This window comes from Aspergillus multicolor, assembly GCF_047715735.1.
Source record: "Aspergillus multicolor strain CBS 133.54 unplaced genomic scaffold BDW74scaffold_21, whole genome shotgun sequence".
NCBI lineage: Eukaryota > Fungi > Ascomycota > Eurotiomycetes > Eurotiales > Aspergillaceae > Aspergillus > Aspergillus multicolor.
Window position 1 is genome coordinate 339,084 of NW_027395972.1, and position 22,557 is coordinate 361,640.

The following is a 22,557-nucleotide window of genomic DNA, read 5'->3' on the forward strand; positions in this document are numbered from 1 at the left end:
CGAGTTTGTGCATCCTGGTCTCAGGCTCTTAGCTGTCTTCCAAGCCGTATGCTCCGCACCGATGGTATGATGTACAAGGGACTTTGCACCGGAGTCTCCGGCTCAACCCCTAGTCGCGGTCTCGCCATGATGTGTGCCATGCATACCGGGTATGCTTCTGCCGGCTTTTAACCGAATACAACACAGACTCCGGCCTACAAACCCTACAGACCTGTTTGATCAGGTCCTCGCACGAGCATATATCCAATCGGAGAAATGACCCCTCAAGGTGCCCGACGATCAGCCAACGTTTAGGGTAACGTTCACATACAATATCTCCACATCGCGGGGTGAACTATGCTTCCCAAGCTTGGCAAATGCTACCGTCAGTTCAACTTGCTATGCCCTGGTGTCTGGAAGTTGAGATCAGCATAGTAGTCAAAGACCGTCAACACTGGTCTTGGCAATACCGGTGGCACGGCATGATGTCCGTGCGAAGGGATATAAAAGGGCTGGAGAGCCACCGAAAGATTGTATGTGACGGAAACCTTGAGCATCTGCGTGAGAACCCGAAAGGATGTCCTCGCTTTCTGCAGTTTCAGGCTGGCCGGGATTCCTCCCTGACTGGTCGAACTTGAATGTCTTGCACCGCAATACCCTGCCCCCTCGAGCACACTTCTACTCGTACCCCAATGAGGAAGCAGCTCTCACATTCGACCGCGAAGAGAGCTTTTTCCAGAGTTTGAACGGCACCTGGAAGTTTCACTACGATGCGTCGCCCTTCGAAGCCCCTCTTTGGGACACGGCCAACACTACGGAGTGGGGTGATATTGTCGTTCCCGGGGTGTGGCAGATGCAGGGATATGGACGCCCGCAGTACACCAACATTGTCTACCCCTTCCCGGTTACTCCACCAAACGTTTCGTATGTGAATCCCACGGGCTCCTACTGGCGAGAGTTTGAGATCCCGGAGGGGTGGGATGGGCAGCAGATTCGTTTACGCTTCGAAGGTGTGGATAGTGCTTTTCATGTTTGGGTAAACGGCGAGGAGGTCGGTTACAGCCAGGGCAGCCGCAACCCCAGCGAGTTTGACATCACCGATTACCTCTCTTCGGAGGGCACAAACACGCTTGCTACACGTGTATACCAGTGGTCTGACGGCACGTATCTGGAAGACCAGGACCAATGGTGGCTCTCCGGTATCTTCAGAGATGTTTACTTGACCGCGTTCGAAAGCTCTGCGATCACGGACTTTTTCATCAATCCAGAAGTTGATGACGGATTTGCTAGCGGTACGCTGAAGGTAAACGTCACCATTCAGGGTGAGCACGGTGACCTGGGCGTCAAAGTTTTGTCACCTGCTGGCGACGTGCTTGACGAATGGGCTGGCTCTTCATCAACCATCTATTCCAAGGATGTAGAAGGCGATGACTTTCTACTCTGGTCCGCCGAGACGCCGAACCTGTATACCGTCCTCATTGAGTTCAACGGCCGCACCATTAGCCAGAAAGTCGGATTCCGCCGCGTGGAAATGAGGGGCTCTAATTTCCTTGTCAACGGCGAACCAATCATCATCTACGGTGTCAACCGCCATGAACACAACTACACCTCTGGACGGACAGTACCCTACGAGTCAATGCGTGCGGACCTCATCCTGATGAAGCGGTCCAATATCAACGCGATTCGAACTGCCCACTACCCCCAGCACCCGTCATTCTACGATGTCGCCGATGAGTTGGGCTTTTATGTCATAACCGAAGCTGACATTGAATGTCACGGCTTTCTTACTATCGAAGGGACCGAAGAGAAAGCTGCTGCTTGGACTTCTGATAATCCCGAGTGGACTCATGCATACCTCGACAGGGCGGAACAGCTCGTGGAACGTTACAAGAATCATGTATCAGTCATCATCTGGTCGCTTGGAAACGAGTGCCAGTACGGTCAGAACCAGGCGGCAATGTATAAATGGATCAAGGAACGAGACCCCTCGCGGATCATACATTATGAGCAGGATCATGATGCAGAATCAGCTGATATCTATAGCCAGATGTATTCCTCACCCTATACCATGCTGGAGCACATGGGAAACCATACGGATAAACCTCTCATTCTCTGCGAGTTTGCACAGTAAGTTGTCTGTCCATGTCCACAAAGGAGACTGCTGACTATCATAGCGCAATGGGCAACGGCCCTGGTGGTCTGAAAGAATACATCGCGCTGTTCCGGTCACACCCACTCTCCCAAGGAGGCCTGGTCTGGGAATTCAATAACCATGGTTTACTGAAAAAGGAAGGCGATCTTGAATACTACGCATACGGTGGCGACTTTGGTGACGAGCCAAACGATGCAGACTTCGTAATGGATGGCTTGACTCTCTCAGACCATACCCCAATGCCCAGTCTACTTGAATATGCAAAGATCATTCAGCCCGTCTCAGTGAGTCTGGCGAACGACTCAACTAGCATGATCGTATCAAACCACTACGCCTTCGTCGATATCAGCGGACTTGATGCTTCGTGGCACATCGTTCAGGACGGCGAGACTACAGAGTCGCAAGAGTTAGAATTACCGCGCGTCCCTGCCGGCAAGAACCGCACCGTTGAACTTCCGCTAGACCCATCAAGCCTCTCGAAAGAGACCTGGCTCACCGTTGAATTCAAGCTGAAGGAAGACAAAGTCTGGGCAGACAAGGGTCACGTCGTTGCCTGGGATCAGCTCTACCTTCCCGGCTTGTCTGCTTCCAATTCTTCTACGAAGCGCTCCCCGCCGGTTGCCCGCCAGTCGTCTGAAGGCCTAGAGGTCGAGCAAAACAGAACAAGCCTTCAGGTCACGGCCGGCACCTCAACCTTCGGCTTTGACCTGTTGCAAGGAAACGTCACCTGGGAAGCCAACGGAGCCAACCTCTTCCAGCGCGGACCCGAACTCTCCTTCATCCGGGCCATGACCCAAAACGACGAAGGCCAGTCCGGCAACGAAGCCGAATGGGACGACGCCTGGGTGGAAACAATGCACACCCAAGTCCGCGATGTCACCTGGAGGAGCACCGACACCGAAGCAACGATCCACTTCAAGGTGCGCGTCGCACCGCAGGTCCTAGAATGGGGCGTCGAGGCAGACCTCATCTACGCCATTTCCACCGACGACTCCGAGCCAACCCTCCACATCCACGCGACAGGCGAGTTCGTCGGCACAAACACCCCCGACGTCGTCCCGCGCATCGGCCTGCAAACCATCCTCCCATCCTCCTTCAACGAAGTCCGCTGGTTCGGCCGCGGTCCCGGCGAGAACTACAAGGACTCCAAGCAGGCATGCCGCATCGGCGAGTACTCCGCGACCGTCGAAGACCTCTTCACGCACTACGACTACCCGCAGGAAAACGGTAACCGCGAAGACCTGCGGTGGCTGCAGATCGAGGACTCCGAGAGCGGGGTGAGTCTGGATGCGCGCCGCGCAGACACCGGCGAGGTCTTCAGCTTCACGGCGTCGCAGTACATGCCCATTGACCTGAACAACGCGAAACACCCGTTCGATCTGGAGCCGCTGGATATGACGATTTTGTGGCTGGACTATGATAACCATGGACTTGGCTCTGCGAGTGTCGGGCCGCAGCCCTTTGACCATTATCGGTGCAAGACGGAGCCGTTTGACTTTGCTTTCGAGCTTAGTCTTCGGTCCTGAGCTGCTACGTACTTGACTATCATCCCGTACTGTATATACAAGCCGACTAGATTGGGACCAATTTTGGACTGGAACTGTATATACGAAGACTACGAAGAAGTACTTTTCTAAACCGATCAAACCAGCGTCAATTTACTCAAACAAGTAGACGTAGACTTTCATATTAACATTAGTATTAGGAAACGGTGGTAAGTAAGTAATTACCTAATTCCACCGTGATTACTTCTTCATGACTCGTCGCTATATCCATTCAATTGCGTTGTGCATACGCAAGACAAACCAAATGTGGTACAAGAGGAAGAAGAAGAAGAAGAAGAAGAAGAAGAAGTGAAAGGGTGCTCGGCGGAGAGCTTACAAGGGCTTCCGCCAGCACATGCAGTAAATTCTAAGGTGAAGAATATAAGTCCGCGTGGTTTTTGTGACGCGGTTATAGAGTGGTAACCTCTCATAAAGGGGCGAACAATTGTCGCATGAGATACCCTCCGGCTAACGCTGGACAGTTGCAAATAATCTTGTAGAGAAAGAGAATCACCGCTTAACAGGCTGTCCGTTGATCATAACCTGCGGTGTCGCATTGACCGAGCGCGCAGTCAGAGACGCCGCCTCGGTACCGGTAGCCAGGGCGGCGGTGCTGTTGGCAGCCTGCTCGAGCTCTTCCTCCTCGTCCTCGTCGTCACTGCGTTCATCCTTCTTGATATTTGTGAAGAGGTAGTTCTTGAGGATGCGCAGAATCAGGAAGAGCCAGAAGGCGTTGACGGCCTGCAGACTGGCGAGGAGAGCGAAGGTGATGTATTGACTGATCCAGCACTTGTACTGCTGGGTCTCCCAGTTCAGCTCGAAGGGTCCGACGGTGCGGAACTCGGTAAGGACGGCCCAGAGGAACTTGAGGTTCAGGACGTGGCGGAGATAGATCCAGACGAAGACGAAGAATCCGAAGTACGGAGCGGTGATGTACGCATCGAGGTAGTTGAGGGTTTTGGAAGTCTAAAATGTTGAATCAGTACACGATCACAATCGGAAAAAGAAGGCAAGAGTTGCCGGGAACGTACCGCCAGGAAGAAATCAGAGACGTCGTGGGTGATGTACACAGCCAGGCCGAGGTAGGTAAAGTGGAACCTGTAGCTCAACGCGATGAGGGCCAATGTGATGATGTGATGTCCAACAAGCTCCTTGAAGTCCTTGCGAGGCTTCTCCAGCTGCAGTAGAAGAACAATAGCCTGCTGAGCCCAGTAACTAGCCTGGAGCAAGTAGTAAGCCTTGAACAGACCCTCGTGCTCGCGGTGAGGGAACCCTTCGAACATAGCAGTGGTGTTGAAGTACCAAATGTTGGTGCGGCTCATCACGTAAAGACCGTAGGGACCAAAGATGGCGAAGTACATGGCCGTATACACCTGCTCCATGAATCGAGCCGTTTTGCCCTTTCCACGGATCCCGCAGTATACAGCAAAGGGACGAATCACGCGCTGCATCAAGAATTCACGAGTGAAAGAGAGCACAACCATGTAGAACGAGACGAATGCGATATCTTTCGGGCCTTTGCCGTACATAATAGGGCCGCCCGGGGTTTTCGGAGGCTCGGGATAGGATAGGAAGATAGCGTAGTGGAGCGGGTTTGAGGGGGTCGGGTTGACAGCATACGCAGCGAGGAGAACGACCAGGATCAGAAGGGGTAGGACCCAAGTATGTTTCAGGCATAAATCTTTGAATCGGTTGAGGAGTGATCGGCTCCTGCGGCGCTTCGACTTTACCAACTTCTCAGCGGGCTGAGCGACCTGAGCACGAGTGAGCTTCTGACGTAAAGGGTGTTGATTGGCCATGGTCCAAAAGTGTCCATACATTTTCCCAGTTCGGAGCTCTCGAATCAATCGGACTGACCTCGTTCATGGTGGACATTGCGGGAGCGCTCGTGTCGCCCCGAATGTCCGCCCCGAGGTTGCTGGATTTGCGCGTGCGAACCATGACGGCGGACTACTCAAGTTCGATATAAAGGAGTTTCGATACGTTTTTCTTCGAACTGTAGGGAGAATGTCTTCAAGAGTGAGACCTTCTCCCAGCGACAGCGTGGCTTATCGGCAAGGGTCCGGACTCGGCCGTCAAGCTGATGTTGACTCAGAGCCGCAAGGAGGCCAATGACGGACCAAAAAAAGAGATGAATAACACAACGGCAAGAAGAGAAGAGAAGAAACGAAGTGCACAAGCAAGAAGAAGAGAGGAGAGGGAGATTCGTACAGGCCGGTGCTGATGTCAAGCTGAAAGGAAGAAATCCAGGGGTGCCCTCAATTTTGCTCGGATCACGTTGGCAGGCTTGGCGCTCCACCCTCCTCTCCGGCCACGCTCCACAACTCGCCCACCAATGACGCTGCCTCGTCATTCTTCAAATCTCACAGATCGCCAGTAGCGGCGAGCTATCGCACGGTTCGCACCCGCTAACTCCAATTTATGCGATCAATGCAGGCCCGCCGCGGATGAATTGCAGCTCCGTGGCTCCATCATCACGACAATAGTCGCAAGGTCTTCTTCATAAGTGCTTGGTTGCTGACAGCAGTTGGCCCCGGAGGGACGTTAGCGGCCCGTTGCGTGGCTTTCGGAGGGCTGCCGGGTACAGCTTCTCCTTCAGGAAATGAATAGAACAGACACGAGAAAAGAAACACTTGGTTATCTGATAGACTATCTGGCTCGCTGTTGAACTCGGACAGGCTAAGAAGTTACCGAAGCTTACTTTATGTCCTGAGTAATCCTACCCTACGGAGAGTCGGAGATTAACCCTATGTTGTCGGGATCCGTTGACGATTGTCGGCTTGCTTGCAGCGGAATTACCCAAAGTCCGATTGTTGGCTTGGACATGGCCGACCTGCAATTTCCATGCCAATTTCGCACTTCCAAATCAGTCTTACATAGAACAAAACGCCTATCCAAGGAAATCTCCAATCCATCCAACGCCGAACAAGAGACGGGAGAGACGAGGCGGGTTATCGAAGAAACGGTATTGCTGAAGTCTTCTTGCCTTCTGTCTACTCTTTCTGGTGTGTTCAATGTCCCCTTTTTCGTCCGAATACTCGGTAGTGAGGAGGGCTATTGCGTGGAAGGGATGGATGCACGGCTGCTCTCAATGGCTAGGCGGAAGGAAGTTAGCCTATAAGACTGAATGTAGGTCTAACGTGAGTGAGGGTTCGTGGATGGTTACTGTAGTTCTGGCCTGGCATATAATCAATTTCCGCTCCCTAGGTATTCGTGATGGACACTCCCAAGTATGGTTATCCACCTTGAGCAGCGGCCGCATATAATAACCGTGGGAGCATATGCACTCGATGATGCAGATCAGAATGTACCTAGAGTGAGTTGAGTCTCGAGGCCGGAGCAAACCACGGCTGACCTGGGTTACATGTCACCCTCCTTCCAAACACTGTCCTCTATTGCACCCCCCATTGCATCCAACCAACATCGATTTCAGCTTATCATCCTGAAGAGAAAGACCTTCACTTTGTTGTCAAGCAGAATCAGCCAGGCTTCAACTTCGAGAGGCCATTTTCCAAGTGCGCTCCGCGGGATGAATGGTTGATGGGATGGTAGAGGGATGTGTGGTCTCCGAAAGGGCGATCGGTACACAAATGTTTCATTGGGCCAACAACGAGACTCTGTGAGAAGATCTGGCTGTCACCACAACCTTAACACCATATATCCTAAGATGTGATTAGTTGATAATGGAGATTCACCGACGCGTCGAGGATCTGAAAGCTTTCTTCGCATGGCCGAGGAAATGTCAAGTCAGATACACGACGGTAAGCCACAACCCGAGATTGGAGTATGCATGCCCTGCCAGGTTTCTAGCTCGCGAGGCACACGCAGAGGAGAAGACGCTAAAGAGAACGACCATCACAACCCCTGTACTCGCTTCCAGTCAACTCAACAAACATGACTCATCTTTCGACCGAGGCCAGCAGTACAGTCGACGGCTTTTGCTTGTCCATAGTTTCTCTACATATGCCCACAAGTGAGGCCGGAATTCATGTTCCACAAAACTAACAGACATAGTACTTTGGCCTTGCTCCAACGTCTCTTCGGCGACAAGTTGCCGGATCGGAGTGCCATTTCCGGAAGTCTCTATTCAAAAGCCGCCTATCTCTGAACGATCTGTCTAAGGGTTGAACGGGTCCATGGCCAGACGCTGATCTGGAACCCCGCGTCTTGGAAGTGGGTATATGACTTTACTAGCCCATCAATCAGAGCAAATACAAATTATCCGGGGTATCTACGCCGCACAACTGGAGGACTGAACGCCAACGAATCACAAGAGCCAAAAGCATCTGTATTGAGGTCATCAATCTCATACTGCGATCTACGCTGTTCCTAAGGTAAGTAAGTAAGTAAACATGAAAGATCTAAACACATCAGTGAGCAGATTTGGACGCCTTCTTTACAGCCAATCTTTCTTCGATAACTTCTTTCCGTTCCTTTCGGAGGTTTCTGGCGTATCTCACGCCAAAACCGTGTTCAAAGACTTCCTTGATCTCTTCGAGCACCAACCCGGAGACTTCTGGGTAAAAGAAGTAGATGAGGATATAGCTGACTCCGCAGATACCAGCATAGAAACCAAACGTCCCGGCCATGGTCATGGCGTTGGTCATAGACAAGAACGTACTCGAAACAATGACATTGCTTGCCCATGACGAACACGTCATCCACATAGTACCCATCGCTCGTACCTCCAGCGGGAAGAAATCGGCAGACATCCAGGCGGTATTGCCTACTGATACACCATAGAAGACCACGAACCAGATGATGAAAACGAGCACCACGATAGCTGGTGTAGTCACGGATTGGGGGGCAATGTCCGTTGCGTTGACATCAACATCGATGAAGCTGAAGGCCACCGAGACAGCGATAAGACCTGCGCTCATTCCCCAAACAGTGGATAACAGCAGCCGGCGGCGACCAAGGCGATCTACCAGCATCATATTGACGAAGGTCATGATGAGATTCGTTCCAGCCACCACCAAGCCGACTGCGGTTGGACTGGTAAACCCTACCAAGGAGAATATCGTGGAGGAGTAATACATCAGCGTGTTAAAACCAGATATTTGGGAGAGGACCATCAAGCCACATGCACAAAGCAGAGCCCGGAAGTTGCTGGGAACGGTGTGCAGCCGTACGATCTTCGCCCAACCGCCCTCATCTCCGCTGATTGCGCGTGCTTCCTCGCAGCCGGCTTGGATAGAAGCAAGAACGGACTCGATTTGAACATCAGTAGCACCACGATACAGCTTGCGCAGAACTCCGCGCGCCTCTTCCAGGCGACCCTTGTAAACAAGATGGCGAGGTGACTCGGGGCAGAACGGCAGCAGACATGCCAGGATAATAGGCGGCACACCACCAAGGCCAACCATGACCCGCCATCCATGGGGAACGCTAGCAAAGGCGGCGCCAATAGCATAAGCGATGACCTGTCCTCCAGTAATCGAGACGTTGTTCAAGCCGACCAGTCGTCCACGAGCTTTGGATGGAGCGATTTCGGCCACATAGAGTGGGACAATCATGGCGGCTGATCCAACCCCGAAGCCAACAATGACTCGGCCAACGGCCATCTGTGCGATGGTGTATGCAGCTCCCTGCAAGACAGCGCCGATCACGAAAAGGACGCAACCTAGATACATTGCGGTTTTACGACCCCACTCGTGCCCTTGTCAGCATGACTTTCAAAGCGATCTGCAAGGAAATGAGACGTACCCTATCGGCGGTATTTCCGGCAAAGATGGAACCGAAGAATGCCCCTCCCGAGCAGAGCGAAGTGATAAGCTCTTTCTCGGAACTTGTGAGGTATCGACCACCCAAGGCATCTTTGATATAAACCAGGACAGCTGAGATAATACCGGTATCATAACCGAAAAGCATGCCCGCGATTGAGGCAGACAAAGCTACCATCCATACGTACATACTGATAGGGATGTCATCGACATCGGCGGCAACGGTGGCTTCGACCGCGGCCGCCTTGTCGACGCACTCGATGTGGTCTCCAGTCTTTAGGGCCATGTCGTCGAGGCTCAGCCTCTTTTCATAATTGGTCGACATGATTGAGAAGATTGGACAGACCAGTGTTCAGAAGATAAGTTGTTAGATGAAGAAGTAATGAAGAGGAGAGAAGAGGAGAAAAGAGCAATTGCTGGAATTGAGATGGTGGTTGAACCGTTGAGTAGTCAAACACACCGCTGCAGAAGAAAATGACCTCGCTGCCGGAAGGCTCTATATATACTCACTCCCAACGCCCTCACGCCCAGGAATGTTACAGTTGCCCACTGTTGGCACGCCCACGGCCTACCCGTTTGGGTAAAGCGCGTGTAGATGATGACAGCCAATGAGCGGAGCAGCCCCGACTCAATAGCCGGAGTGCGGAGAAGACTCGAAATCCGGGGTTTCCTTCCGTCTCCAGCCCGTCTCGCACCCTAAGCCGATCCCAGCCAAGCGCACAACACCATCAGCCCGTTTCAACGAATCCCAGCGATGCATTTGGCTGCTTCTTGTCGTCATCCTCTTGTGACTCGTCCAACTTGTTCCCTTGAGACTCAACCAGGCCGATCTTCTCCGCTCTGCTCGTTAGGGCAGATTTTCCCGGGCAAGTTCCGACCTCCCAGAAAGTGATGACGTCTTGCGTCGAACCTGCAATCCGCTAGTTTATCGTGATAGTGAGGACAATGATGACGACCATGGTCTGATACAGTACTGATATTGAATCGATATGAAAGAAACTGGCGTGAACAGCGGATAAACAACGAGGTCAACAATAAAGCGGAATAGATTACGCCTCGGATAAGAACATTTGCCTCAGGAGAAAATAAGCATGATAATCAGGAACGCTATAGGCGAGTTACTCGCCAAGATCCAATCTGTGGTCATCGCTCTTGAGCTGAAGTGCGCAGTACCACCTATCAGCGTAAACATGTGACGCCATCGGGGCGGTGTTTGTTAATTTGGGCTATTATCTATCAGCCTGCCTAGTTAGCTCGATGGGGTATCCCCGCGATGTACTCCGCACAGTATACACACATGCTGATGTGGAAGACACCACGCGATGCAGAGAAAAGGAAAGGCGGCGGTTGATCATCTGGAACCTTCCAACGTCACCGGCCAGCCTCACTATCTTGTCGCAGACCAGCTTGTTTCAGGGCCATGGCCCTTCGGAAACTAGTTCAAGAACCGGACTTGCAGAGTAGCGTCATGATCTCACTCGATAAATCCTGCTATGCTGTCGCCGGGATCCCGTTGTCGGGTTGAATGTGGTGGCATGATCGGGACCTACTCCCCAGGCCCCCTTCGAGCTAGACAGTGAAGATATTCAGACTAAACGATATAATGCAAGGCTGCTATTAGATGACACCACGCTCTTACCAGGATAGAGTTCCGTCAGCCCTGACTTGCCTCTATACACTATCAGGCTCGGTTTATCTTCGGGCTTTCGCGCACGATCTGCGCGACGAAACGAGGCGGAGCGGGTTGCTGGCCAGATGCCGAGGCCGATATGCATGCTCTGCAACTGTGAAATGGCTACACCTTGTCGCCCAACCGTGTCTTCTGTTGTAATCCATGACATTTCAACTGCATCCGAGGAGCCGTTCATGTGAGGAAACAAACATCTACCTTACACTTTAAGTCAACTCGCACGAGGCTTGTCGATGACTAATTCAAGAAACCGGGATCGTGCCGTGCCGCGAGAACAGTCATTCGCGGTCAGTCTGAACCTTGTACGTCGTGGAAATGACTTCAGCCGGTCCAACCCTCGCAACGATACCTGATTTTGCTTGCATCCATCAACATCCAGCCAAGCCCTAACCAAGGCTCTGTCCCTTCGCCACCCGGGCTTTTCAGGCCTATCGGACACTTCCTAAGAACCAGACCTCGCTGCGCACGAGTTTCAGAAAGGCGGTCTTTGGGTATAGGATTGCTGATGGCTTTTCCGACGCATTTGCGCGTACACCGTGCAGTGCTCGATGTGCGATATTATCGGAAAAGGCAGCAACAGCTCTACACTCAATGGCTGTGCTCTGAGATTGGCCCATGGACTCAGAAGCGCATTGCATCGTCCTGTGGATGGAATTCTTGAGGCCCGGGGAGGAGGCATGTTCAGCCGAATGGGTAGACATCCCTGAGCTTGCCAGTGCTTTCAAAGGCCGCCTGTACGGTGCCGAGCCATCTACAGGCACTTCTCGATCGTTGAATGCGAATGGCTGAGCATCTTACTCATCGGTAGCCGGGACTACATAGAACCCCACTGTTGTCGTTTTATATCGAATTCTCGGAACAATAATTCCTGGGCACCGTTAATACCCAGGTCGGGAGAAGCCGCGGCGTCACTTTATCCCCAGACTCAGTATCTGAGGCACGGAATTCGTCGGCTGTTGGTATTGGGAGACGGTAAGTGAAGCGGTGTTTGACGGCGATCATAGGTGTCAGTTGCCGCCGAGAAGGGGAAGGGGATGAAGGGAGCCGCCTGGGCTGCTGGATATCTCAACTGACCTTTTTCAAGTTCACCAGGCCTGCGAGTTCAAACGTCGTTCTACATACCGCGGCCATGGCCTAACTGACGTGAAAGGTACAAAGTTATTCAGAAACTACACTATTGACTTCGCCTTGCCCTTTTAACATCAGTCCCTCTGTATTCCAAGATTTCCTTTTCCTCGCCTGGGCCTTCCCTGTTGCAGTTATGATAAAGCCTTTGGCTAGATGACTATGACTCGGGCTGACGATTGCAAGGCATTCTTTAGGGCACATAACATACTTTTCTTAGAAATCCCTATGACTTGCCCCGGACGATCATTCTATGCGCGCACCACCTTTATCATGAAACCGCTGCGGCACCGAACGCACAGACAGCTGCGGTTGACCTTTACCACATCAGTCTTTACATTGTCTTTTAACACCTGCTGGGATAAAACACCGAGGCAAAGAAAGAATATGCCGGCTCGTGATGCCTTCCTAAGCTCTCCTGTTGGTTGCTACCGCTGCATACCTGACGATTGGGCTAGATTGCTTACATTGTGCATCTGATCCACACTTTCACAAAGCAAGGGAGGGCCATTGGAACGTTGCAAATGTTTATCTAGCAGCCGTGTGCATTCGACTCTGAGACACGCATTCTGTTCAACCGCAGCAAGAGGGATGAAGACCACAAGGCGCGGCCCTTCCAGGCCAGGCCAGACCAGACCTAGAATTCAACCCCGTCTAGACCAGGGTCGAGACGGATACTTTATCCTGGAATCCAAGATCTGGTCTCGGTTGAGTTCCTGGCAGGGCGATCCGGCGCTTCCGTTTTATCCAGGATACGCTGCACGCATCGCTTGCCGCCCCGATGCCCTAGATCCCAGATGTCGGAATTCTTGTTCGCTTTCACACAAGGCTCTCGAGCCCGCCCTACCTGAGTAGCCCTAATTTCCCTTACGCGGTCCTATCTTCTCTCGACAAATCTCACATCCGCCTGTTTTTCCGCTTCTCTTCATAGCGCACGTGCTGGGGCCCCAACTCCTCGAGTAGGTGCCCTTCCCGAATTGATTTACCTTACAGGTCACGAAGTTTGTCTTGAAAGGGCGACGACCTTACTCCGTACGGAGCCGCCAATGCAGTAGACTCGCGCTCCGCAGCTATCTCGCATGACTTGGGCTGATCGCTCGGGCAATGCCAAGGGGCATGTTGTTTGCCGTTCGATTCTTCCATTGAAGCCAGATCCCAACCCACACCGCCGGCGCATGCAGTGAGAAGCATAAACAAGAAAGAATAAGAACCTGGTTGGCTGGCGCGCTGGACTAGATTGACTATTGCCGACTTGCATTGGCACTATTGGTGCCTGAGTAACATGACACGCAGCTGCACGAGGGACTCATTTACTAGATGCGACTAACACATCTAAAGTACGTAGTAGTGCTTGAAGGTAGGTAGGTAATTAGATATCGTAATCTCATTGCATTGAGCCTTTATTAGGTAGACATGCGTATCGTTAAACAAGAGTATTCTTGAGAAATTGTCCTTATTTCTTTCCTGTACGGTAGCAAGTGTTTGTAAAACCCAGTACCCAAGACCGATCTAGGGCGTTCACCAGAACAGATAGGACACGGTCAAAAAAAAAGTAGACTGAAAGGACAAGTTTGCGAAGGGGAATGTAATCCCAAGACTAAAACTCCAGTTTTGCAATATGCGTTTTGATATCACATCGTCGATCGCCGGAGACGGACGAAGAAACGCTCACAAAGCACGGCTATTCTTCGGCGCCGCCTCAACAGCCTCCGCCCTCTTCTCCTCATCACCATCATACCCGGTCCGCTCCAGCATAGCCGCACGGCCGCGCTCATTCCTCGTCTTCCAAGCCGGCGTCCCAACATACTTGATACCATTCGGATTCGTAAAGATGCCCTCGACATCCTCGAGCGTCTTGCCCGCGGTCTCAGGGAACATGAAGAACACATGCAGGAACATGGCCGTGCAGAAGACGCCGAAGATGATGTACACCTTCCACTTGATGTTCACGAACGCCGGCGGGACGAAGTACGCGAGCGCGAAGTTGAATGCCCAGTTGGAACTCGTGCAGAGGGCGTTTGCTTTACCGCGGACGCGCAGCGGGAACAGTTCGGGCGGGTATACCCAGGATACGGGGCCCCAGGATATCGCGTAGACTGCGACGAAAAGGTACGTGCAGGCGATGACGGCCTTTGAGGCAGGACCGCGCACAATCCAGGATTGCTGCTCGATGCCATCCAGCCCGCCGGGGGGCGCTGGGTGTCCGTAGCTGGCCATTAGACCGCCGTTTGCGAAGAGGAAGGCGAGCATGCCGGCTGCGCCGAGGAGGAGGGTAGGTCTGCGGCCCCAGCGGTCGACCCAGATGATTGCGGGGACGGTCATGACGACGTTGATGACGTACTGGATACTTGACGAGACGAGGAGGTTGTTGCCCTCGAGGCCGGCCATGGCGAAGACGTAGGTGATGTAGTACATCATGACGTTCATGCCTGTGAGCTGGGACCAGATCTGGGTGAAGACGCCGACGTGGGTGCGGTTGATCATGTTGGGTTTGATGAGCTCGAGGTACGAGACGTCTGCGTTGTTGCGCTCGAACTCGCACATGTTTTTGATCTCTTCGTATTCGCGGATGACGAAGGGGGCGGTGGGGTCGCCTTTGCCGTGGACGAGGGTCAGGACGCTCATGCATTCTTCCCAGCGGTCTTTGCGGGCGAGCCAGCGGGGGGACTCGGGGAGGAGCATCATGCCGAAGAAGAGGAGGATTGCGGGGATCATTTGAAGGCCCCATGGAATGCGGAAGGCGGCGGTGCCGTTGATGTAGCTGGTGCCGTAGGAGATGTAGAACATGATCATGATACCCCATGTGATGGCCCATTGCTGCAGACCGACGAGACGGCCACGCTTGGTGGGGGGCGCCAGCTCACTGATGTAAACTGGGACCTGGGCGGAACAGATACCGACGCTGAAGCCGTTGATGACACGGCCCACGATGAGCATGGGGATGTTTTGGGAGGCGCAGATAATGATAGAACCAATGCACCTGTTTCGGTCAGACCAGAACACTAACACAACATGGGTTTTCGGGCAACTCACCAGATAACAGAACCGATTTGAATACTCGTCTTACGACCCAAGATGTCAGACAGAAAACCAGAAACGAGAGCACCAAGCCAGGAACCTCCAGGCATAGCAGCAGTAATACCACCCTGGACGTCAGCGGTAGGACCACTGCATTTCAGGTCTCCGTTCTCATCGGGCTTGAGGGGGCCCTGCTGAAAGTAACACAGATAAGCATCGGTGTTGATAATAGCGGACATGGACGAGATATCGAAACCAAAGAGACCACCGCCAATGACGGCGATGGCCGCGATAACGTAGATGTTGCCGACGGCCATGGTGGACGTTGGGCAAGCAAGTCTCGAAAGAATCGAAGGAAGAGAATGGGGAGAAAAAAAAAAAAAGCAAAGGAGCAAAAGCTGGGGGAGAAGAAGGTTTAAGTAGAAAGAGCTCAAGTGGACCGGAGCTGGAGGAGAAGCACCCCGGACTCGTGACGGAGGAACAGAAGCCAGAAACCAGAAACCAGAAACCAGGAAAATTCTGATGGGCCCATGGGATGGATGGGGTTGCTAATCTGCTCTTTGTCTCATTTCACTCCCGTCCTGCTCATGTCACTTCCACTGCAGAGTGATTGCAGTGGCCCTGGCTGCCAGTGGTCCAGTCCGCCATGGCGGCCCACCACCGCACGATCTCTGCAGAGTGCAGGTAAGCCAGGTACAGCGCCAACGAGCTCGGCATGCTTCACTTGAGCGCAGCCTACTCTCCCGAGACCCGACTATCCTGTCCAGTGCCCAAGTCCCCAAGGTTACGGCGTAGCCGACAGTCAGGAGACATTCACCCGGAGACAGAGTGCGGGACTCCGTGGGGTTTGGGGTCGAATGTCACCCTGCACGGAGAGTCCACAAGGGCATTGAGTGCCATTGGCCCATCGCGACGACTGGAGCCGGAATTGGTCGGGGATTGGAATCGAAATTGACAGCGGAACCCTGGAAGCAACGCGTGTGATGCAGGCCGAGACTTGCTAAGGAATCAGCCTCGACGGGCTGGTCTGCAAGCGGCGAGATCGACATCCGTGGGCTGTCGGGGCCGAAGACAGGGGATGGCTTTGCTGTCCATTTGATGGTGATGATGATGATGATGGTGATTGTGGAACAGAAGCTGGAAGGAAGATATTTTGCTTCCTCCAGCGAACAGCCAACTCAACTCCGTAAGTTTAACAGTTAGCCAGAGTCAAAATTTTCTTGAGCGACAACTTCCCGCCAAGCCCAGAAATGCCTCAAGCGGCGCCGCCGACGACGCGAAGTCAGTTCCAAGCCGGCTCGCATTTAGCCGAGTCTCGCAGCAAAAAGCCACAAAGGCTTGATTTCTGGTCTTGTCCTGCGTCAGAGGCGCTGAGCTCGGGCATTAGCAGGGAAAATATGGTTCGTCTCTCATTAACATTAATTAAATATGAGCGGTAATAGTAGGCGAGCCGAAGCAGAGGGTATAGACAGAAGACAAGACAAGACAAGACAAGACAAGACAAGACAAACAAAAACCTGGAGAACTGGAGAACATGGACCATGGAGAAATACGGAGAAAAGAGTCGGAAGGCTCCGCTGCTCGGTGGAGTTTCCATCAGACCACAAGCTCCCAATCCGCGATGTATGCCCACGCCATACCCACTCGCCCAACCTGCCGCTGATACTCCTCCACCGTAACCCCACGGGCATCTTCCCGATCCCCAAACTTCGTGAGCACCGCAAGACGCACCTTTTGACCAGGTGCACCCAGCGTTCTAGGATCCAAGACATCTATATACCACACATCTCCTCCACCGCCAGCCCCCGTTCCCCGCCAATGCACCAAAGGGATACGCTGTTCATCCCGACCATCAAGTCCGTTAATCATCAGCAAAAACAGCCCGGGTTTAGCCCGGCTGTGCTTTTCCAGTGACCAATGCTCGCAGATAAGGTTAAACTGGAAGCGCATCGGGCCAGGGTCGCGGATCGAGATCCGCGCCGCAGCCGGTCGGAACGAGCGCTCGCCGATACTGTGCTTCTTCGCGTCACCCCAGATCGTTGGCTGCGCGGCCCCAAGTGGTGAGTTCGGATTGCCCATGATATATTCTTCCCAGGTGATTTCAGGCCGCCTGTCGTCGCGGTAGAAGTGGGCCCGGTCGCTAGGGAAATGTTTCAGTCCAAATTCGTCGTTGGTACTAGTGAACATGGCCGGGTTGAAGCTACGGACGTAGGGCTGGCCCGCGCCTTGGATGTGTCCTGCACCCCAGCAGGGGTCAATCAACTTCCACTGCCCGTTGTCGATTCGGACCACGTTCCAGGCGTGTCCGGTGGGTGAGTACGGCGGGAGGGGTGTACCGGGAGATGGAGCATCGTAACCGTAGCCTTTGCCGTGACCCCCAACCACCTTGGCCTCCAAACCTGCATGGGCAGCAAGTGTTGCAAACAGCTTCGCGTATCCCTCGCACACGGCGAGTCCCGACGCGAGAGTACTGTCAGGCGTACCTGGCTTTACATTATTGTTGAAGAACGATACCGTATCGTAGTCAATGTTGTGGTGCAGCCACGTAAAGATAGCCCGTGCCTTGTCCGTGGCCGAGATAAACGGCGCCGTAAGTTCTCTGGCTAGCCATCCGAGATCGTGCGTTGGAAGAGTCTGTCTCGAATATCGCGCAGCATGCGCGTCCGGTGCGGAGAAGTCGCGGCACTTCAGGCACGCTGCTATAGGAGCAGCGGCGGCAGCAGGGACCGCGTTCGCCGCAGCGCGCGGCTTCGTAGCTTGAATCGCAGAAAGATCCGGGCAAGATCCCGTCGGCACAGGTGGTGGTTTACCGGCTGGAATAGGCTCTTCCGCAGCTTCAAGTGCTCTTCTGGTCAATCCCCCAAAGCCCGTTACCCGAATCTTGTCCAATGCCGCGTTAGACGGAGTTGGTGGCGGGAGCCGTCTTGCCTGCCCCGGTCCGTTTGCCTCATGAGTCTGTGGATTCGGCGAGGTGTCGCGTCGCTGAGGGAGTGGCGGGGTCGGTCGTGACTGGACACTACTCTCCGTGGACACGGTCGAAACACCTGAAGACCGACGAGGGGGAAGTCCCGGTCGCGGCGGCGGCAAAAGCCCATTACTCCTCAAGGTTGTAGAATTCGGTTTTGACGGCGATACGGCGAGCTGGGTACCATTGCGCTTCGGCGGCAAAATCCCATTGCTCCCCAAAGTTGTAGATTTCGGCTTCGACGGCGATACGGCCGGCTGCGTATTATTGCGCTTCGGCGGCAACGGGGGCAGCTCTGTAGCACCCCATGGCGGAGCCTTCACCACCGACCCAGGCGTCGAAGTTCCTGTAACCGTCCCCGTACCCGTAGACCTCCCCGTGCTCGTAGTTGTTGATCGAGAAGTATCAGACGCTATCGAGTCGATCGACGGTCTCCGCGGTGGCAGCGACGGCACGGCGAGTTGTTGGCTCGAGCTTTTGCGGGCGGGCAGGGGTGGGGGCCTTTTTGGCTGTTGCCTGGCGTCCGCCGCAGTCGAGCCCGTCGAAACCGACCGAGGCGCTGGCCGCGGCGGCACATTATTGAGCGCCGGCGATTTTCTTCCAACCGGCGGTGGCGGCGGCTGGCTGCTATAAGGGGGAGGGGGAGAGGGAGAGCTGATACCGTTCGACAGTGACTGCTGTGACGACGCTGGACGGAGAGCAAAGGCCGTTGGCTGCGATCCCCGGAACGGCGATCCTCCCTCAGCATCGGCGCTTTGAGTTTGGCTCTGTGCCTGTTTCAGGGCGCGGATGCGGTCCTGGATGGAGAGGACTTGGGTCTCTTCGGCCATGGTCTCGTAATGATTGTCGATTGATTGTGAGACGCCAACCTAATATCAAACTCTAATCGATCGCGATCGCGATCGCGCTCACAGGGGCTGGGCGTCAAATATCTGAGGCTCAAGCCGAAATGGGGCGGGCGCTTGGTGGGACCTCAGCGGTAAGAATGCGAAAGCGAAAAGGGGGCCTCTGCAGCGGCAGAAGCCATAAAGAGAGGAAGAAGTAAAAGATGGGAGAGGAGGAGATATAAGGAGGTGCAGGTTTGGCCCCAGCCCGAAACGAATGTCTGCCCCTCCAGGGATGCGAGAAACAAGGCTGTGACTGTGACTGAAATCTGAATCCATCGCCGCTTGCTGCCTGGCCCCTGAGGTGTCGAGGCTGAGTCCGTGCTCCGCCTACTCGACTATATCTCAACTCCAATTGTTTAATGGCAAAGAGAAAATGGAGATTGTTTTTATAGGCTATCCTTCTAAGACTTGAGATACTTATACCTGTGGAATGAAGCTTCCTACCGAGAATTGATTCTGTCGGATTGTCTAAAGCCACAGTAAACTCACCCACCAAAGGGAAGCAGGATCCGACCATGGGAGAATGTGTAAGGATAGAAGACGTGCCAGTGTATAGAGCCCCATGTAAATGTATGTCCATATACTTTATGGGGGTGATATAAATAAATAAGTACGTAGCCGTGAAAATAGGGGCTTGAACGCCAGTAAGTGCGGATATATATATATTCATAAGACGAACGTCAGCTATTCAACAGTGAGTATAGGTAAGGGACCGAACTAATTTTGACATTTGGACCATGTCCAAAGATGTTCATTACAAGGAAAGATTATATGGGCCAATGAGTGATGCGTACTATATGATTGTGATGGATGTCATAGTGACGATCCGTAGCAGGTCATGTGCAACAAAAACTCCTACCTTAAGATATAATCCAAACAGATCCCCAAGCCCACTCTAGCTATACATCTTCACTGGTCTGAACATCGACAAAATGCCACCAAAGCGCAAAACTAGATCGTCCAAAGTGAAAGCCCAAAAACCAACCTCCCCAGAGCAAGCGCAAGAGCCCAGTCCTCCAGACCATGGTAACACAAACCAAAATGACCCCGGAATCAAAGCCCAAGAAAGCGAGCAACGGGAGGAACCATTGACGCCGGAGGAAATGGACTCATCAGAGCCATTCATAATGACAGATGAAGAGATGCCGGAGGAAACGGAACATACAGTTAGCGAAGCAGGATCGGCCGATGAGGGCGCAAAGCAACAAAAACGGGGCTTTACCGGGGGTTACAATGCGCTCAAGTCGTACAAGGGGCAGTACTACTCCGGGATGGCGGTTGGGGGCTCGCATACTTGGAATTATGATGAAGGCATCTGGAAGGAAACGAAGGAGGAGCCGGATTTGTGGAAGATTGATTATAGGACTAACAAGAGACGCGCGAGGAAGGCTCCTCAGGGTAGTGGTGCGCCTGTGGGGACGGAGTATCACTGGCTTATTGTTGCGCATCAGGTATGATCTCCGCACTGGGTACTTCTGTTTTGGAAACGCAGCGGGAGTTTCTAACTGAACTGTCGTGTCCGATGATGACTTTAGCGTGTAAAGAAAGTCGATGCCAACACATATGAAACCGTTATGGAAGGGTCGAAGTACAAGTTGGCGTACAAATCGGCCGCTTCGAATTCGTGGTCCGTTCCAACGGTGAGGAAACAGCGAGAGAGGGAGCTCGAACTACTAGATGATGCCAAATCCCGTATTCAGGGTCTGCCGCCGGTTTCTGAAAAGGTCAAGGTCGAGAAACAGGAGAAAGGGCAGAAGAAACTAGACGCAATGTTCGGCCAGGGGAATGTGACGGGGACGAAGAGAAAGGCTGGAGGATGACCATGTCCGTAAAGAGGCCGTGACATTTGACATGCTCAAGGTTAAGAATTTACTTCCCGGAATCAAGACTAGAGCATGCTGTTCGAGTTTTCGAATAAGAAGCACTTCGAATGAACATCTTGTACTGTCCACTAGGGAAAAAATGAGGTGAGACATGTGCATACCCGCAAGATATCACAAAATTATGTGGTCTCTCTCGGCCTTCTCAACCATTTTTACCAATGCATCTGCGATTCCGTAAGAGAAGGCGTACCCTCCACCACCAAAGCCATATGCTGACAAGACAACGCGCTCTCCAATGGTCTCAGAATCCAAGCGGAAACCTCCATCTCGCGAAGGACGTATACCAATGATATGACTGATGGACTCTTCGGGTGGATTAGCCGGAACAATCTCTGGGGCAAGACGATGTGCACGGGCGATCTCATCCCGGGCTATTTCCATATCTACTTCTGGAGAACTGCTACCGTCAATAACTTGAAGACGATGGGAAAATTAGTAGCTTACAGAGTGTCTCTCTGCTTGACTCCCCCCAGAACCACACCCTGAGACAATGGCCTAGGGATAATGTATGTGTACTCTTTGCCATTTCGGAAGTAGAGAGTGTTGCACTTGCTTGTACGGTAGAACACGTTCTGACCACGTTCCGGGAAGCATTTGCTATCACGTACGTCGCTAAGATCCCTACTACCAAAACCACTGGCATTGATGAAGATCCTTGATTCGGGAAATATGTCGTAAAGCTCCTCTAATGACTCAACACGTTTGCGAACGAATTGACCGCCAAGGGATGTAATCCTCTCTCGGAGCCAGGGCATATGTCGCGTAGGGTCAGTGACCACAGTTTCGTATGCCCAGGCGCAATTGAAGTTTGGAGGAAACTCGCCAGGGTTCATATCACGGAACTGTAATAAAATTAGGCGAGAATAGTGGCTTCGCTGAGAAATTCTTACCTTGGGTAGTATTGTCCGTCCCCAAGCGGATGAGTTCTCAGGCGGAGGTTGTTCGACGTATTCCCGGCCGTTAACTATACAAACTCCTGATTCAGGCTCGTCCCGCGCCATCTTCAATAAATGACGGTAGGTAACAGCCTGGATGTAGCGGTGATCTGAACTGATTCCGGAGGCCGCGTGCCAAGCTGCTCCAGCCCAGGCTGAGGCGTAGAATATGCTTTGATCACCGGGTAGAAATTCCGCCACCAAGATCACGGAAAAGCCATCCAGAAGAAGCTGCCTGGCTGTCGCACATCCTATGATTCCTGCGCCTAGAATAACAATTGGGCGTTGAGGAAAGGGGACATTGCTAAAGGTATGGCCACATTCGCCCATATCGCTTGATGCTGTGACTTGTGGAGTAGTGAATGCTGTACCGTGTCGCCAGGTAAGACTGCCTTGGCGTGATGATGTGACGGGATTTAGACAGGGCTGTCTGGACCAGGGTCAACAGCCGATATATAGGAGAGCGAAGCCAGTTTGCAAATTGTTGAAATCAAGGGAGGAGCACCGACAGGAGGTTGATAAGGCGATTTATGCTCTCCAATTGTCACTTTCCTGTTGCGGCATCGCGCTGTGGGGAGTCGGCTGTATCCGCGCCAGGCTCAACTGTCTTGCTACTTGCAAAGTTGTAAGTTGCAAGTTGCAACCCTTCCTTGGCT

General features: G+C 52.9%; 7 protein-coding genes across 7 annotated transcripts; 2 read left to right on the forward strand and 5 right to left on the reverse strand.

Annotated features, from left to right (window-relative positions):
- BDW74DRAFT_186625 (uncharacterized protein) lies at positions 1-3,921 on the forward strand. The gene is made up of 2 exons (XM_073731295.1): positions 1-2,106; positions 2,154-3,921. Exons 1-2 carry the CDS (start codon positions 557-559, stop codon positions 3,655-3,657), a joined length of 3,054 nt encoding a protein of 1,017 aa, XP_073581740.1. The 5' UTR covers positions 1-556; the 3' UTR covers positions 3,658-3,921.
- A 40-nt stretch (positions 3,922-3,961) lies between these two features.
- BDW74DRAFT_157287 (TLC domain-containing protein) lies at positions 3,962-5,893 on the reverse strand. The gene is made up of 3 exons (XM_073725116.1): positions 5,494-5,893; positions 4,707-5,429; positions 3,962-4,641 (listed from the first exon to the last, which is right to left on the reverse strand). The coding sequence occupies exons 1-3, from the start codon at positions 5,614-5,616 to the stop codon at positions 4,186-4,188; spliced, it is 1,302 nt and encodes a 433-aa protein (XP_073581741.1). The 5' UTR covers positions 5,617-5,893; the 3' UTR covers positions 3,962-4,185.
- Positions 5,894-7,942: 2,049 nt separating this feature from the next.
- On the reverse strand, positions 7,943-9,723 carry BDW74DRAFT_186627 (uncharacterized protein; the record flags this gene model as incomplete). The annotated part of the gene is made up of 2 exons (XM_073731296.1): positions 7,943-9,326; positions 9,382-9,723. The coding sequence occupies 2 exons, from the start codon at positions 9,721-9,723 to the stop codon at positions 8,046-8,048; spliced, it is 1,623 nt and encodes a 540-aa protein (XP_073581742.1). The 3' UTR covers positions 7,943-8,045.
- A 3,815-nt stretch (positions 9,724-13,538) lies between these two features.
- On the reverse strand, positions 13,539-15,636 carry BDW74DRAFT_157290 (sugar porter family MFS transporter). The gene is made up of 2 exons (XM_073725117.1): positions 15,247-15,636; positions 13,539-15,193 (listed from the first exon to the last, which is right to left on the reverse strand). The coding sequence occupies exons 1-2, from the start codon at positions 15,546-15,548 to the stop codon at positions 13,882-13,884; spliced, it is 1,614 nt and encodes a 537-aa protein (XP_073581743.1). The 5' UTR covers positions 15,549-15,636; the 3' UTR covers positions 13,539-13,881.
- Positions 15,637-16,716: 1,080 nt separating this feature from the next.
- Positions 16,717-19,377, reverse strand: BDW74DRAFT_157293 (uncharacterized protein). The gene has a single exon (XM_073725118.1). It carries the CDS (start codon positions 19,024-19,026, stop codon positions 16,828-16,830), a length of 2,199 nt encoding a protein of 732 aa, XP_073581744.1. The 5' UTR covers positions 19,027-19,377; the 3' UTR covers positions 16,717-16,827.
- A 580-nt stretch (positions 19,378-19,957) lies between these two features.
- On the forward strand, positions 19,958-21,155 carry BDW74DRAFT_55822 (uncharacterized protein). Its single transcript, XM_073733160.1, has 2 exons — positions 19,958-20,534; positions 20,619-21,155. The coding sequence occupies exons 1-2, from the start codon at positions 20,016-20,018 to the stop codon at positions 20,901-20,903; spliced, it is 804 nt and encodes a 267-aa protein (XP_073581745.1). The 5' UTR covers positions 19,958-20,015; the 3' UTR covers positions 20,904-21,155.
- BDW74DRAFT_55826 (FAD-dependent oxidoreductase) lies at positions 20,809-22,459 on the reverse strand. The gene is made up of 3 exons (XM_073733161.1): positions 21,857-22,459; positions 21,411-21,808; positions 20,809-21,363 (listed from the first exon to the last, which is right to left on the reverse strand). The coding sequence occupies exons 1-3, from the start codon at positions 22,229-22,231 to the stop codon at positions 21,078-21,080; spliced, it is 1,059 nt and encodes a 352-aa protein (XP_073581746.1). The 5' UTR covers positions 22,232-22,459; the 3' UTR covers positions 20,809-21,077.
- Between the last annotated feature and the right edge of the window lie 98 nt (positions 22,460-22,557).

Bases quoted from the DNA above. Each gene is read 5' to 3' on its own strand.
- BDW74DRAFT_186625 (XM_073731295.1), top strand. From the start codon at position 557: ATGTCCTCGCTTTCTGCAGTTTCAGGCTGGCCGGGATTCCTCCCTGAC. The intron at 2,107-2,153 runs GTAAGTTGTCTG...TGACTATCATAG, and splicing joins ATTCTCTGCGAGTTTGCACA to CGCAATGGGCAACGGCCCTG.
- BDW74DRAFT_157287 (XM_073725116.1), bottom strand. From the start codon at position 5,616: ATGGTTCGCACGCGCAAATCCAGCAACCTCGGGGCGGACATTCGGGGC. The intron at 5,430-5,493 runs GTATGGACACTT...ACTCGTGCTCAG, and splicing joins GAGCTCCGAACTGGGAAAAT to GTCGCTCAGCCCGCTGAGAA. The intron at 4,642-4,706 runs GTACGTTCCCGG...TCAACATTTTAG, and splicing joins TCTCTGATTTCTTCCTGGCG to ACTTCCAAAACCCTCAACTA.
- BDW74DRAFT_157290 (XM_073725117.1), bottom strand. From the start codon at position 15,548: ATGGCCGTCGGCAACATCTACGTTATCGCGGCCATCGCCGTCATTGGC. The intron at 15,194-15,246 runs GTGAGTTGCCCG...TGACCGAAACAG, and splicing joins CAAATCGGTTCTGTTATCTG to GTGCATTGGTTCTATCATTA.
- BDW74DRAFT_157293 (XM_073725118.1), bottom strand. From the start codon at position 19,026: ATGGCCGAAGAGACCCAAGTCCTCTCCATCCAGGACCGCATCCGCGCC.
- BDW74DRAFT_55822 (XM_073733160.1), top strand. From the start codon at position 20,016: ATGCCACCAAAGCGCAAAACTAGATCGTCCAAAGTGAAAGCCCAAAAA. The intron at 20,535-20,618 runs GTATGATCTCCG...TGATGACTTTAG, and splicing joins GGCTTATTGTTGCGCATCAG to CGTGTAAAGAAAGTCGATGC.
- BDW74DRAFT_55826 (XM_073733161.1), bottom strand. From the start codon at position 22,231: ATGGGCGAATGTGGCCATACCTTTAGCAATGTCCCCTTTCCTCAACGC. The intron at 21,809-21,856 runs GTAAGAATTTCT...ATTTTATTACAG, and splicing joins GACGGACAATACTACCCAAG to TTCCGTGATATGAACCCTGG. The intron at 21,364-21,410 runs GTAAGCTACTAA...TGACGGTAGCAG, and splicing joins GTCAAGCAGAGAGACACTCT to TTCTCCAGAAGTAGATATGG.